The sequence below is a fragment of the Coffea arabica genome, chromosome 3e (genome assembly GCF_036785885.1).
Source record: "Coffea arabica cultivar ET-39 chromosome 3e, Coffea Arabica ET-39 HiFi, whole genome shotgun sequence".
Classification (NCBI taxonomy): Eukaryota; Viridiplantae; Streptophyta; class Magnoliopsida; order Gentianales; family Rubiaceae; genus Coffea; species Coffea arabica.
Window position 1 is genome coordinate 14128183 of NC_092315.1, and position 16554 is coordinate 14144736.

The 16554-nt window shown below is 35.1% G+C and overlaps 1 protein-coding gene and 1 long non-coding RNA gene across 13 annotated transcripts in view; one reads left to right on the plus strand and one right to left on the minus strand.

The window, feature by feature from the left end:
• Nucleotides 1–595: 595 nt before the first annotated feature.
• On the minus strand, nt 596–3596 carry LOC140004604 (uncharacterized). The gene is made up of 3 exons (XR_011812660.1): nt 1308–3596; nt 1101–1232; nt 596–1006 (listed from the first exon to the last, which is right to left on the minus strand). It is a non-coding gene; the product is annotated as an uncharacterized lncRNA (long non-coding RNA).
• An 11675-nt stretch (nt 3597–15271) lies between these two features.
• The window catches only part of LOC113736544 (histone H3-lysine(4) N-trimethyltransferase ATX1), a 34467-nt gene continuing 33184 nt past the window's right edge, over nt 15272–16554 (plus strand). For all 12 annotated transcript variants that reach the window (XR_003459748.2, XR_003459747.2, XR_011812661.1 and 9 more), the window contains exon 1: nt 15272–16551. Coding sequence is in view for 5 of the 12 variants with exons in the window: in XM_072044689.1 (XP_071900790.1) it covers nt 15713–16551 (839 nt within the window). In the remaining 7 variants the exon portion in view is untranslated. The remainder of the gene's footprint in view (nt 16552–16554) is intronic.

The following is a 16554-nucleotide window of genomic DNA, read 5'->3' on the forward strand; positions in this document are numbered from 1 at the left end:
GCGTAAGCTCACTCTGTCCCTTTTGTTTTCCTTATAGGAAAATAAATACTTTTGGACTGGATTTGATAGTTGGTTGCCGAATTGAGCTAGATTGACATATCTTTTGTATAGCTCATTGATTGAAACCCTAAATGTAGTTTTGGGTCCGTTTTCTCTTTCGATTTGACAAACCGTACATGTATCAACTTTTGAATAACTTTTGTATGCCATTTTGGATTGTATATGCTTAATTTCAACGTATAAATGTTTGATTGATGTTGGGTGAGAATTCGGACAGATTCGGATTTCAAACGACGAAACAAAATTATTTTTTTTTTGCTGCCGGATTCTGACGTGGCAGTTACTGTCCATGACCGGCTCCGATTTCGTTTTTTTTTATTTTGTGATTTTGACTTGTTTACGCGCGTTTGTATGTTCGAGAACGTATTAGATCGCTCTAAACTGAATCGTTAGTCCTGACGAGAGTTGGGCAGACAGTCCGCTAACCCCTTTGGTTCACCTTAGGGGAAGGTGGGGCTATCATATATACAACAAATGTTTCCAGATTCATTCAGCAACTACAACCTATATAGATGACAGAAAAATAAGACAAAAATAAATGTAGTTGCCATTTCACATAACAGACACCAAAATTTGTTCACAGAATCTGTTCCCAGAAGAGATATACAACAAATGATTCCAGATTCATTCAGCAACTACAACATCACATCAGCCATATCACATAACATTAATTTAGTGGTTGCCAAGAACTTCAACCCAAAATCTGTTCCCAGAACATAGATTCACCAAATGTTCAATTTCATTCAGCAACTACAAATATTCCAAAAGCTATTCTAACTACGGCTAGGCCACTATTCTGGCAGGTAATTAAGCCTTCATAGGCTTTTGATCTCTTTGGCCTTAACTTTCGCAGGACATCAGTAACAGTTGGAGCTCTGGCTCTTTTTACTGTTGCAGTGGGGCCATCAGCCCTGTTACCTCCATTCATATTTGTACCATCCACAGGCTGCAATTAAAATAAAAAGAGAACTTAGATGTATACCAGTACAATTATGTTTTTATGTAACTCATGAAATGTAAAAGCTTGGTTGAGTGTACACCTTCATATCCTTTTTGCTGGACTTTGTAGTACTTCAAGTACCAACAGCTCCTTCACTAATTGGCTGTGGTTGAATGGACGACTCAGCAATTGGTTGTGATTGAATGGATTCAGCTGTGCTTGCTTCAGGTGCCTATAAATGCCATTTAACATTGTTAAAACATACAGATCCTATAACAATGAAATTTAAGCGTATAAGGAAAATTACCTTATAAAATTTGGAGTTAGGGTGAATGGGATTCTTGCACGTCCGTGAGTTATGCCGTGGCTGAAAACATCTCTTGCAATGTACCACAAAACCCTTTCTAGTTGATACTTGACCCTTCTTAGGCTCATCTTGCGCTTCGGTGCAGTTTCTTTGGTCTATTAGGCATTCTCCTAACCACAGAGGGGTTTATGGTCTCTTCTTCGCAAGTTCTCCAATAAATATCACTTGGAACAGGTGTGATAGTATGTGCATATGTTTTCAGATATTCAGCTCTAGTGTAGCAAGTATGCACATAATTTTTTATAGGTAATCTACACACTCCTATCGCAGTACATGCATGGGCACAAGGATAACCTGTTAATTGAAAATACCCACAGGTACATGTCCAATTTTTCAAGTTTACTGCTACACATTTTCTCACACCACAGTCAACCTCATACTTGTGACCCCCGTCCCAGGTCGCAACAAATGTCCTACTCAACCTCTGATTCTTGTCAATTTTTTCTGCTATATTAGGACAGATTTCTCCTTGAAACTTTTGCATTCCAGATCTCTTTGTTTGAATTCTCTGCATCAATCTCCTCCTTATCCATTCAAGCATCCCAATGATAGGTAACTCTCTTGCTTCTAATATGTAGTTGTTGAATGACTCATTTAGATTGTTTACCAGAATGTCATATTTACTACTTCTAGTAAAATGTGATCTACTCCAAAGAGTTGATGGAATTCTGCTCAACCAGTCAGCAGCTTCTTTGTTTGCATTTTCTAGTTCAATCATTGCCACTTTCCATTCCTTTTCATTGCCAGCACTTGCAGAAGCGCAAAACATGTCTTTCATTTCCTTTCCTTTGAACATTTGGTTAAAATTCTGGTACATATGTCTCAAACAAAATCTATGTTTTGAATATGGAAACACTTCATTGACGGCATGCACAAGCCCTTTCTGTCTATCTGAGATAAAGGTCTAAGGAATGTTATCTCTTCCCATGCCTAAATCAGCCATTAGCAACTCCAAAAATCATTTCCAGGAGTCATACCGCTCTACCTCTACCACTGTAATTGCTATTAGCACCATGTTATCGTTGCCATCTCTGCCAAGTGCTGACAATAATTGTCCACCAAATGTTGTCTTAAGAAAACAGCCATCTAGACCAATTATTGGTCTACAACCATCAAGAAAACCCTTCTTGCAGGCATGCAAGCAATAATATAACCTTTGAAATATACCCGTTGAACCATCAGGTGGTTTGTCAATCTGAATTTTTATAGTACTTCCAACATTTGTGTCTCGAACGGTGATGGCATAACTCCAGAGTTTTTGATACTGCTCCATTTCTGTGCCAAGCATCATATCCTTTGCCTTACGCTTAGCTCTACCAACCTTAGCAATTGACACATTGATCATTAAATTTCTTCTTATGTCATTCTTCAACCCCATCAAATCAACTTTTGGATTATCCCTGATCTTATCTTGATATTTGCTGCTCAGATATGTGGCTGTTGCATGCTTATTTTGATATTCTCGAGCACACACATGCTCACCCTTCAGTGACTTTATTTTGAAGGTTGATTCATCTTGAATTGGTGTTGCCCGAATCCTCCAACTACAACCTTTTGCACAGTTGACAATAATTTTCTTGGAATAGTTTTTCACCCAAGTAACTTCATAACTCTCTTTTACGAGCCATTCACACAACACAGATCTAAACACTCTAAAATTAGTAAACTTCTGCCCCACTTTTAGCTCAAAGTGTGGCTTCCTAAACTCAACTTCAAGATTAAGGCCAAGGCAGTCATCTTCTTCTCCACTACCAGATCTAAATTTGTCCAGCAACTCTTCATCCGGAACCACAGGTTCTTGCTAATCCTCTTCAGTCACCTCAACATTCCCTAACATTTCGTCTTCTTCTCTCCAATCTGATTCTCTAAATATTGCAGGTGATTTTTCAATGTTTATAGCTTCATCTTCTGATGGCCCTTGAGATGAAACTGGTCCCTTTTCAATGCTTACATCTTCAACTTCTGATGGCCTTTGAAATGAAACAAGTGGTGTAATTTCCTGAATCACATCAGACCCTCTATATTGTGAAGTTTTATTAGCTCTTTTCTTTCTCACAGAACCCCTTTTAGGAGAACTTTTTTCATCTGACTTTCCAGCAAATGAGAATACATGCACTGGCAATTTTGAAAAAGCACTGGTGCCATCACCTTTTTTTATGTCTCCATCTGCCCCTGCCCCACCTTTTTTGTTGTAGTTGCTGTCTCCAACAGCATCTTTCTTCGGGCTAAAGATGTCTAGATTAGCACATAAAACGCGTAGCCTTATCTTTGCCAAACAATTGAGGATTTGGAACCAAAGCAAGTAAACGAGGGACCTCTTCTATAAAGCTATCCCTTTTTAAGCTTTCAATAATTATCACAACTTTAGCAATTTGAAAGGGACGCTTAAGCTGTCTATCTATGCAGCTAGGTTTGCTAGGCATACATGAACAACCTTCATCTTCATTACGTAAATATATCAAAAATATTATCTTTGTTAAATAATGGCCTCCCAATTTAATCTGAAATCAGTACATAACATTTTTCCTTCCACATCATACCCTAAAACCCGAATGGAAATAGATGAGAGATGATATACTAACCCATTTTTCTTCGATTTTTCAACGCAATCTTCACTTCCTCCTATTTTCCGTCGATCTTGATATTTGATTGAAATATTTTGCTGAAAATTGGCTACAAAAGGGGCTGCTTTTTCTTCGATTTTTCACCGCAGATCTTCACTTCCTCGTATTTTCTGTCGATCTTGATATTTGATTGAAATAACAATCGAAATTTTTGCTGAAATTTGGCTACAAAAGGGGCTGCTCCATCTTCTCTCTAGGGTTTTTTATTTCTTTCTCTCTCTCTTCGTTGGTTTTGATAGAATGAAGAGCAAAATTGCTTCTGCAATTGTCGCTTATATCAAAAGGGTATTTTCATCTTTTCACTCAACTCCGTCTGTTTTAACGATTTTCGTCGAATTTTCACAATAATTCAAACCATGGGGTATCGACGCGTATGATATGAAACCAGATGGGGCTTTTTTTGTATGATAGCTATACCACAGGGGGCTTTTTTGTTGTTTACCCTAAAGTAATTGATGATCAGTAAGTTTCTATGACAATTGAAACAGTGCAAATGTTATTTTGTGGCAATGATTAGATCCGCAATCTTCATAACTTAAACATTAAGTCACATGTAACTGTAATACACCTTTTAGTACTAGTTTATTTGGTTAGATATTTTACTTCATTTGTAAGTTCAATAGGTTTTATTTTTAGAGAATACAATGACTTTGTTGTTTTTATTTTCTAGGAACCATTGGATGTTGCTGCATTATCTATATATCATGAAATCGAACCACTTGAAAATTGAATGAAAGCTGAATTTTGGTGGCTGATACTACTGTCATTTGATGGTTGCTATCATTTAATGGCTAGTGCTACTTATTTGGAGGTTGGAACTTGGAGGCTAATTTGTCATTTAGGGCTAGAATTTGGAGACTAATTTGCCTAATTTGCTGCAATGTTCTTGTTTTAGAATTACATTAAGACTTGTTTCAGATTCGTACTTAAATTGAAGTTTACACTTTGTATGAACTAATCTAATCACTTGAATGCTTTGTTTTCTTTCAAACTTCTACATTTACTTTGGAGGCTTGGATTGACTGTTTAACATTTAGAATTGTTGAAATTTCTTGGAGTTTCATGTTTGTGAATTGAAATGTTGGCATTTATTTGGTAGGCATTTTGGTTATTACTTGTAAACTGGCCTGTGAAAATTGATCATAAGATTTTCAAGCTCGAGCTTGAGCTCTAATGAGCTTGACTTGTTAATGTTAAATGAGTCAAGCTGAAGTTTGACATCAAATTTGACGAATCGATCTTGGACCTAGTTCTCAGCTGATTAATGTTATCAAGCGAAGGCAAGCCTAACTCGAAATATGCACAAATCGAGTTTGAACTTCAAGTACTCGAACTCAACTCGACTCAAGTAATAGTACTATAAAAATGACAAGTAAGAGGTTATATGTTGCTACCAAATCATATAAAAGAAATACTTTGTCTTTAATCATAATACTAGTGAAGGTGGTCACTATTTTCTTAATAAGTAGAACTAGAACAACTACTAAGTAGTAGGATAAAGTAAATTTATAATATATTGCCTCTTCATATATGCTGGAAGTTTGGTAAGTGCAACGACTAAAATATCCATTGCTCTTAAGCATTTTCTATTTAAAATGTCAAGTTTCATAAAACTTTGCAAGTTACTTGGATCAAATGCTAGTTCTTTTTTAGTCTTTATCGGTCATAGTTTTAGCTTTGTTAGCAAAATGAGAATAAATTACATCAATCAAAATAACAAATTTATTTGTTATCATTTCAAATTATGCTTCCACATGTAAGGATGTTAGGAAGAAACATTTTAAGAGAACCCACTAAAGAACCCAATATGTAAGTCAAGAACCCAACTCTGACTTAAGCTATTAGGTCTCGAGTCCTTACTTACATATTAACCGCTCTTTCTCTATCTCTCGAACCAATGTGAGACATAAATCTTTACTCATGAACCTAACAAATCTCCCCCTTTGTGAGTAAGCCCTCACATTAAACCCAAGTTTACAAGTTCTTCTTCGAATCCACTTTAATACTCAATGCAAGCTCACCTTAATGCCTAAGGTCATCTATTCTTCCAATCATGGATTCACTCTTCTTCAACATCCAAACTGAATTTTTGGACCCTTGCCAACCCTTGGCGTCTAACACCAACTGGACTCTCTGCCAAATCCATGGTGCACCTGATCCAACACTAGCTAAACTTCTTAGCAATTTGTCACTTTGGTCTACTATCAAGAAGAGAATTTTTACCGGTCCAATTTTAAGAAAAATTCACTTGCCCGTGATTAATCTAGTCTCGTAACCTAAAACTCTGATACCACCTGTTAGAGAAGAAACACCTCAAGAAAGCTCACAAAAGAGTCCAACTGTGACTTAAACTATTAGGCCTCAGGCTCTTATTTATATATTAACCACTCTTTCTTTATTTCTCGGACCAATATGGGAGATAATTCTTTAGTCATGAATCTAACAAAGGATATAGATGTTTTCAACTTCTTGGCTTTCTTTCTTACATTAAGTCCATGTTTCTTTCACTTTTTTAATGTCACATTAATTTTTTATCATTTTCAATGTTGACATAATTAGTTTTAGATTTTTTTCTCAACTTTCAAATTATTAATAACATCTACAAAGTCCTCCAATGCTTCTCCAATTACTTTACCTATTTTCATAAATATTTTTCAAATCATCGAAATAGGGAAACCTCATGTTCCAAAACCCCGTTGCTTCCTTCATCTTTATAACAATTGCAGTTAAAAACAATCAGTAACTCAACAAAATCTGATTTGAAGATCAAAGAAAATTAAGTATTAGTATCTTGATCTAACTGCCATACCATTGCCTCTCACATCTAATTGTTTTTTTATGTCTTAGCATTTCCAATTACATTCTCTAAATATTTCATAGATTGTGTGGTACTTACTTTTTGTTCATTTTAATTTTGAATCAATGTGAGGATCAACTTATTTTGTGAAGTTAAAAATCTTTTGTTGAATAATCTTTGTGCAACTCAATCATGTACTCATTCTTAAAGCCACCATTAGTCTTATACAAAGGGTTTGAAGCCATCTTTTATAGCACTTGAATAAGGGCACGAGCTCGTCGTTAGTTCAAAAATACTTATTTTTATTTTCACCACTTGTGTTGCACTTAATTCATCATTCTATCCATCTTCAAACACAAATTAATAATTGCTTGCATAATTAGATTCTAGAATTGATCAAGCATAATCATATGAAATTAAGCACTTTTGATACACTAAAATTAGATGTAGTCTCCAATTATTGCAAAATGTTAGATGTAACGAAAATAATATAGATTAATGTATCATAGGAGAGCACTTTCAATGGAAATTAAACCACGGAAGAATCAGTAAGTCTTAACAACGCAAATAAATTGACATATAAATACATACATTCATATACATATGCATGTATATATATAACACGTACTGAACAGACATCAAAGAAACACCACTTAAGCTGTAAAAAGTGTATGAACCAAGTAGGCTTATCCATAAACTAGTCTCCAATAAAAATTAGTCATTGCAAGATCTTGAAAATCTAAATAGAAATTACTCTATTTGGAATCAAAGTTATCCAAAGTTGATAGCGAATACTGAACTATTAACAAACTTTCAAATAGCCTTAAGTAAACTAGATTTCCAGCAAAAATGACCAAAAAATATGAGCAAAATAAGTTCATTTTAGTCTAATTTTCTGAAAACAGGAAACTCTCAATTTATAACTAGTAAAAGGGGTTCCTTAGGGCACCCATTAGACAGACCGTTTAATTTTTTATTTCGTATACATCATATTATAAAAAAATGATTTAATGATTATTCCAAATAATATTTCAAATAATCTCCTATCCAAACACACTCATTATTAATGACACTCATTGTCCCCTAAATCCACTAAACCAAACATCTCCATAGTTTACCTATAAAAGTTGGATTATACCTTTAATGAGCTGATTAGACTAAATATAGGTTTTGAGTTACATTTCTTATAACATCTATAGTTTTGTGGACTACAATTGCCATCTGATTCCTAACCAATTTCTCTTTGACATGATTATTTAGTGAAAATTCAAGCAAATATGCCTATTATTTCTAACTAATTAAGAATTTATCTTTATAGAAATAAGAGTAAATCAAAAACTTGCAGTGTAATTAAAATTAAGCAAGGCAAACAGTTATTTTACTTTAGATTTCTTTCTTCCAATTGCGCCTTTTTTGTTTTTTTTATGACTACTATGGGATTTCCTTTTTCGGTCATTAAATAGCTTATAATAATTACATTTAAGAATATATAATAGGGTTAATTACATTTATCTCCCCTCAAGTTTGTCCATATTACCAAACAAACCTTGTGATTTTACCAAATAACATTTACCCCCAATTAATGACGATTTTTAAACTCCGTTAGTGGATGTGGTGAAATGATGAAAATATTCTGGGTTCAAAAGATTTGAAAAGTCAATTATACATGTTATAAAAAAGCTTTTTTAAACAAAGAATTAAAAAAGGAGAATTTTTTAAACAAAAAAATTAAAAAAAGATAATGGAGTGAGACCAAGTACAAAGGATATAACAAATATAAAGTCAAAATGAGAAGAAATATTAAGAGACAAAGAAAAAAGAAACAAATGTTGAAAGGCACAGAATATACACTAAAGAAAGAAAAGAAAAAATCAAGCAAACTAGTTTTACCATTATAGAAGAATAAAGGAAAGGAACAGGTCAAACAAAATGATAAAAAAAAAAAAAGAGAACAGAGAAAAGAGTGAACGAAACTTACTATTTCCATAGCCTCAAACCAGTCTCCTACTTCACCATGACCACTATCAATTCCTCTTGTACTTCTCTTTACCATCGGTCAGTCAACAATTCCATTCCATACAAGATACAAGTAACCGCATGCATGTTTAAAAAAGAAAAAGAAGAAGAAGATAGAAAGCCCAACAACTTTTTGTTTTCTGGCTATGGTTTCTCTGCCTCACCAACCGCCGTCACCATTCCTCACCTCTGCAATTTTCTTTAGTTTTCTTTGCTAGAGACCTTATAACGGTGATCAGAATAGGAATATAACTTCCTGCAAGTTCGTCATGTTCTATCATCTTTGTTTCTCCAACTATTTTGTTGTCTCTCATAGTCATATGGTACAAAAAGATGGACAGGCCTAATAAAATTTTCTATTGGAATTTGACAGACCATGAGATTGGGGAAGTCATCACCGGGAAGTACTGACTTTTTACAAAATTGGGTGTGTTTATTTTTTTTGAGATTTCTTCATAATCAAATCTAGCCTAAGGTTGTGGGCATTTGTTTCGAGGAATTGGTATTTGTGGAAGAAGAAAGAAGAGGGATAGGGTTTTGGTGGGCATATTAGGACTTTCATTCTAATTTTGTGTTGACATCAAGGAAAGTTATGCAGTGAACGTTAGTTGGCTAACGCCAGGGATGGTTTTGTTATGTAGTTTTGGTTTTGAGGGACCTTTTCATAGTTTGGTCAAATTTGAGGGACTGATTAGTAATTTGGCACAATCTTAGGGGAGGTAAATGTAATTAACCCTATATAATATATTGCCTCATACTAACCAGTGAGGTCAACCAAATGGTCGGGGGAGAACTCTTAGCGTCTTTTTTGCTGTCAAATTTAAAATTCAAATCTTGTGCCTGACAGTTGGGTGTGGAGAGAGGTGGGGGGTATATATGTGCAAGTGTATCTATGTGTGTGTATTGCCTTATACTACATTCATAGGTGTCTCATTTTACTCAAGCCTTCACATATTTATTCTTTTGTTGAATTCAAATGACAATATCTCTCTAAACCATACCTTTTGTTTAGGGGAACTTTAGCAATATGGTAGTTAGGGATTCCAAATTACACCCAATGTTAAAGTTACCAATTTTTTCGTTGATATTTTATAGTATAAGTAATATCACAATCTTTAACTTCACATTCTGATCCACTAGCATAAAGCACGGTGCACCTAGGGATGGCAATGGGGGTGGGTGCCCGCGGGCAATGGGGACGGGTGACCACGGGCACCCGCCCCGCGGGGGGCTAATGGGGAACACTCCCCCATCCCCCGCCCCGCCACCCGCTTTAAAAAAATAAATATATAAAATATATATGTATATAATTATATATATAATATATAATTTAATTAATTACAAACTTATGATAATGATATTATTAGTTATTATATGCATTATATAATGTCTATTAGTATATATAATATAATTGATATTATTAATTATACTAATAATTATATATGGGTACTAATACAAATTATTAATTGGTTATACTAAATTTACTAATACATTTATACTAAATCCCTAATTACACTTAATACAATAACATTTTTTTCTTAAAAAAAGCACAAGCACAATAATGAATTAGTGATTGTATTTGTGCCAAAAGTGAAAACTTGACTACTTTAGTTATATTTATTTTATCATGTTGGATTGTATTCAAATAATTTTTATTTGATTATTTTTATAAGTTTCAATTGTAAAATTACAATAAATAATAATTTGATGATGTGTTGATATTTTAGTACTTAATTATTTGCTAAAATTTAACCATAATAAAATTATATAACAAATTTTTATCAGCCCCGCGCGGGGGAAGCGGGGCGGGCAGGCACTGGGCGGGGGGAGCGGGGGACGGGGGATGGGGCGGGAGGAGTTTGTAGGCAGTGAGGCGGGGGATGGGGGAGGGGTCCCCCGCCCCAACCCCGCCCCGTTGTCATCCCTAGGTGCACCTCCTACTAGTATTAATAATTTTGTTTTACTTATTTTTACTAATAAGTCCTACTTTGTTTTATAATCGCATCCTTTTTTAAATCTTTTCTAGAGTCTATGTTATATAACAAAACTTAGACTGAGTTTTTCCCAAAGATACCTTATAGAATTGTTAAAAAATCTTACTTGTAATGTGATCATTTATAAATATAATAGGAAAATATAACCTATAGATGAATTGGATCTTGCAAAGCCATTTATGAGTACTTAATTTTTTTACAATGCTTTCTAAATTTTTATTGAGTGCAAGATTTTACGATCATCTAAAATAGCTTCCTCAATATTATATTAGGATATTTGATTTTGAATTTGTTATATATGCTTACAGTGTTTTCTGTTTCTAACATGAGATATTTTTTCACTTGTGACCTCTATTAAACTTAACCACTAGTTGTGGAGGTAAGTGGTCAGAGAGTTGAATTCCCACCTAATAGACCGGAGTTCAAATCCTAACTGGTAAGTTTGGGGCAAGAAAGGAACTGGGGAGTGGGAGAGGTAAAAAAAAAAGTAAAAAAAGGACCTCTATTAAACTCTGTACCCAAAAGACAAGGTATTGTTAAAGAAATAATCGAATAACAATAGCTTGCTAACAAACTCAAAAAATAAAATAGAAATTACCATTCGCATACAAGCCAACAGAATCCACAGCATGTGTCTTAGAAACTTATTGAGCATTTTGGATAGGCACTCAAAGTAGAACATCAAACTATCTTTTTTATTGCTCTCAACACCGTCAATTTCAATTTCCAAGTCCAATCAAATCTGCTACAGCTTTCGATCCTTCAAATTCAATAATTCCAATTTATTTCCTTTCTCTAAATCTGTCCCTTTTCTTCGTCTTCATTGTGATCGCGGGAGAGTGGAGTAGGGTAGAAGAGCAAGGGAAGAGATGGGACAAGAGAATAAGATAAAAGAAGTGGGAAGAGAAGAGAGAAGGATGAGGTGGTAGGCAAGGAAAGGTGGTAGGGAAAGCGGCTAGCATTTGGCGAAAAGGAGAGGATGGTAGGGGTGAGAGGTGATGGTGGAGGGAGAAGGTGGCAAGTGGGCGATGGGCGGTGGAGAAAGAAAATTTTTAAATATTTTTTGGTTAGATTATTTTGATAATTTTGATTTATTTATAAGGTGTAATTGGAGTGTTTTTTGATGTGCCTTTTTTTGGGATGTGTTACTCTAAACTTGAATTTGATATATTGATATTTTTGGAAACCTTCTTTGAAGTTTATGATAGTATCATTGGGTTCCCCTGAAATTTAAAAATATCATTTACCTCCCATATTAACTAAGTGGAATCTAATAGTGGACATATAAGTGATTAATTGACAATTCTATCCTCATTTTTCATGGTTGTCATTAAAATATTTTTAGAAAAAGTATTACCTTATTTTTACAATTTGAAAATAAAAAAAATCTAGCACCATTATTAAGAAACACACTTCATCACAAATTTAGTGCTATTTAAGCACCGAGTATTATCAAAATACTTTACAAAAGTTATATTTGACCTTATTTTTACAATCTAAAAACAAAAAAGATAATTCTAGCATCATTGTGAACAAAACTGCCATACAAATTTGGTGCCAATTTAGACAAAAATTTCTAACCATGATATGTGAGAAACAAAGATGATATAGATAATTCTCTGATCATTATATATGTAGTTTTCTAATCAAGATATGTAAGAATTTTAAGTTTTCTCCTTTTTCACTGCAAATATATGCTTACACACCTTGTTGAGGAAGTTTTGGTTTTAATGACTAAGGTTGATCCTCCAAGAACTAGAAGTCTTAGGCTCAAATCTCCCTTTCCCCTTCTCGCTTCTTAAATCTCACACTGCCTCTCTGCTAAAAAAAAAAATGCTTAAACACCTTGAAATAAAAATAGTTTTGCAACTTGATAAAACAAGAATTGATATTCTTATTGAATAAATTAATATTTTAGCAGCAATATTTTGGGAGCATTTAGTAGTAGCTTGTCTTTGTTTTTCAACCTTTTTATTTTTACACAAATTTGCAATAAATTGACAATTAGGACTATAGAAGGGCACTGTGGGATGATTTTTTCCCTCATTTTGAACTCATCTTCTAATCTTACTTTTTGTTAGACGAATATAAATGTTACAAAAAATAGAATTAGGGGAGGTAGGTGATATATTTAAAAGTTTAGGGGAGTTCAGTGATACAATAAAAAAATAGGGGAGATTTATGAAATTATCTCATTGAAAAACTATTTTTAAAAAACTTGAATCCATACAAAGTTGTATATTTTAAGTACACATCTACAATAATACTCCTCAAAACATCGAAAATATCTTGTAAATACACTAAAAAATAACTCCAAAACAACCCAATACTACATATCTCTTTTCCTTCCACTATTGGCCTCCACCGTTCTTATCTCTATCTCAACCACCTACTGCCTCATTCCTCTAAATCCTGACCATCCCTTCCATTGTCTTCTTTTAACTCTTTCCTAGCTATCTCCTCTCTATTCCATATCCTTCCTCCTCTCTTCCCACTTCTTTTCACTCAATAGGCCGACACCTTTTTCCTTCTCTTCCCACCCTTCCCTCCTACCATTCTTTCTCCCTCTCTATGTTTTCTTCATCTTCTAGATTAGAAGCAGAGAGGGGAGGGAGCGAAATAAATGGGAAATGATGAAAAAGTGAGGGAAGTGAAAAGGAGAGATAACACAAATAAGGCGAAATGGCAAGTAAAATATGTATCAAGGGGATAGTTTGGAAGGAAGAAGATGGTAGGGAGATGTTAGGCATTGTGAAGAAAGGTAGAGATAAGGGTAAAAATTTAAAAAATATCCCAAAATAAGTCTACAATAAAATTTGTACCATTACTCCTAATCTCCCAATTGTTATCTATCCAAGATTGCATGGGGTATAAAAACAAAACAGCAAAACTATAAAGCAAGTTGTTTTAACATTCAAAATTGATAGTCTATGTTGGATTAACATTTGGAATAGTCATTTTTAAAGGTTCACCCTATAAAAATACCACTACAAGCCCTTAATAGTTAAAGAATTACTTTCTCAATCTTTACCCAATAAAGCCATAACGACTTTAATGCTAACTTCTATTGGGGTTGATAACCTTATATCTAATAATATGATTTTTGGGTTTGCTTGGATGCCATGTTTTTTGCTTATTTTTAATAGACAAACTTTTTTTTACCACTTTATCTATAGGGGTCCCTTAAAAACACTACAAAGGTTTTAAAATACACACCCATTTCTCTTATTTACCACTACCTTCCTGCCGCCACTACCACCCCTCACTCCTCCTATTGTCGTCAGTGCTACCTCTGGTACTAGCACATCTTCCCCTTTTCTCCCATTTTTTTTCCTTGTATTCCCTCTTTCCTTCTCTCTTTCTCTTTCTCCTCTATCCCTTCCTCTTCCTTCTCTCCTCTCCCGCCTCCTCCTTTTTCCGGGCACCCCATCCCCCCTCTCTCTTCACCGACTCCTCCCCCTTCTCTCTCTCACTGATCACCCAATCAAAACTATCACCTGTTTTAGACAAATCATATAGTTGTACGATCTCATCTATTGAAAAAAAACTTTCTATTCTGAATTTTAGAAAAGAGGTAAAAATAATTGGACGTATTGTGTCATTAGGTCCGAAGCATAAACTCAACAAGTTTGACTCTTAGTGAAATTTTTAATTAAGAAGTCCCACTTTGGTAGCTCTATTCTTAGGGTCTAACAAGACTAGTCATTTCGAAATTTGGGTCAAAAGAAAATGTCATTTTAAAATCTTGCTCAAGTATCTTTCAATTGTGAAAAGGGACCAGCATTGTTGTTGAGAACTTCCTTGATTCTAAGCCGCATAGCATCGTAGAAGCAGATCTTTCAAAAATCATCATAAAAAATCTAGAAATTGCCCTATTATCTGGATATTTCAAGAAAAATAGAAAAACTCACACTGAATTTAAGGATAGTTAGGCTCGAACTGATGACTTCCACATCGAGTCAAATTTGGTTGCTCGACTAGCAAGAGAGGGGAAGGGGGAGGGGTAAGGAGGGTTGGCAGGGGGAAGGGAGAATAGAAGGAAGGGGAGGGGAGAGGAGAGGAGAGGGTGGAGAGAAAGGAAGGGAATGACAAAAAAAGGTGGGAAGGGAGGTTTTTTAAAACTACACAAAAGTTTTTTTTTTTTCAAATTTTACAATAAATTACATAAAATTTTATAAAAAGTTCCCAAAGAACACATAGGCTTTAGGAGCCGAACAAAGACATCATATTGTCACCTGGTAAAGTCTATCCCAACTAAAATTGCCTAAAGGAGTTTTTTTTTTCCTTTTTTGCATACCTAAAGAGGGATCATGTCATTTCTTGCATTAAATTAATTTCCAAGCAAATATTCCTATTTCCTTACTTTCCTCTTGGGGCAATTTTTCAAAGATATCATCGTCTCTTGCTAAAGTCTCTACCAACTAAAATTGTTTGAAGAGAGTTTTTTCTTTTCTTTTTCTTTTTTTAGGTTGTCGCTAAAATCACTACATCCATTCGACTACATAAAGGAAATTTCTTGCCTCAATATTTCTTATTTTGCCAAAATATCAGATATGGTATGTCTAAAACCTCTTGGAAAAACAGAGAGATGCATTCAACTCCTATTTGTTTTATTTATTTATATATTTATGCATAATTTTATTGCAAGGTGAAGTGTTGACTGCTCGGGCGCTCCACATCAGATCCTCTAACTTTTACTTACACGGGGCGGGAAATCCCCAAAACCCTCCCTCCAAATTTCATCCTTTTTCTCTTTATTTCTCTTAAAACCCTAATAATCTCCTCATTTCCCCCAAATTCCCCAAATTCCATTCATCGATAGACGAACAGACGACGAACAACGTAAAACCCGAAAGGAATTCCGATATCTTCACCGGAATTTCCTTTCTTTCTCTGATAAATTCTTCAATTTCTATGGCATTTCCGTCCACCGCCTTAATTAGGTTCGATAACAACGAGGCAGGCAAAGAGGAAGGGAAAGAATTAGAGACAGAAAACGAGCCTGTGGAATTATTGAATTTGGGCGATCACGAGCCGCTGCAGGGTAGAAAGGGCTCGGAAATTGAAATCGCCGGGGCCGAGGAAGAAGAGGATGGGGGGAATACTCCGCTGCGGTATGTTCCATTGTGCGATGTGTACTCTGCCACTTCTCCGTGCGTAAGTTCAGCTAGTGGGGGGTCAAAGAAAGTGAAACCCCCGCGGAAATCAATGAGTCATTTCAACGGACATGATCCTGCGGCTAAACCACCTCATCAGATTTTGTCGTCGATGGAAGGAGTGAGGGGTGGTGATGGTAGTGATAACAGTAGGGTTAATGTGGCTGGTGATGGAAAGGGGAAGCCGCCAATAACTAAGGTTTATACGCGACGAAATAAGGGCAAGCGAAAGGAAAGAGAAGACGGGTGGCAGAATTCGCGATCAAGGGGTGTAAATTTGGGAAATTCGAAGGAAAAGGGAGAAGAAAATGAGGGGATTGATGTGGAGAATGGTGAATTGATTCCAAAGAAGGGGAAAAGGAGGAAAGTTGGTGGGTATGAGCTGGCAAATTTGGGGTTGGATTCGATTGCATTAAGTACTTTAGATAGGTTGCAACTTAGAGAATCTAGACATGGTAATGATGTTAATAGTGGTAATAGGAGTAGGAATCCTAGTGTTCAGGTTAGTCCTAATAAAATTAGGAAGCGGAAGCCTAAGGGTGAGATGGGGGACGAGATTAGGGATTTTGGAGCTCTTCGAACAAAGAGATGGGTTTGGTA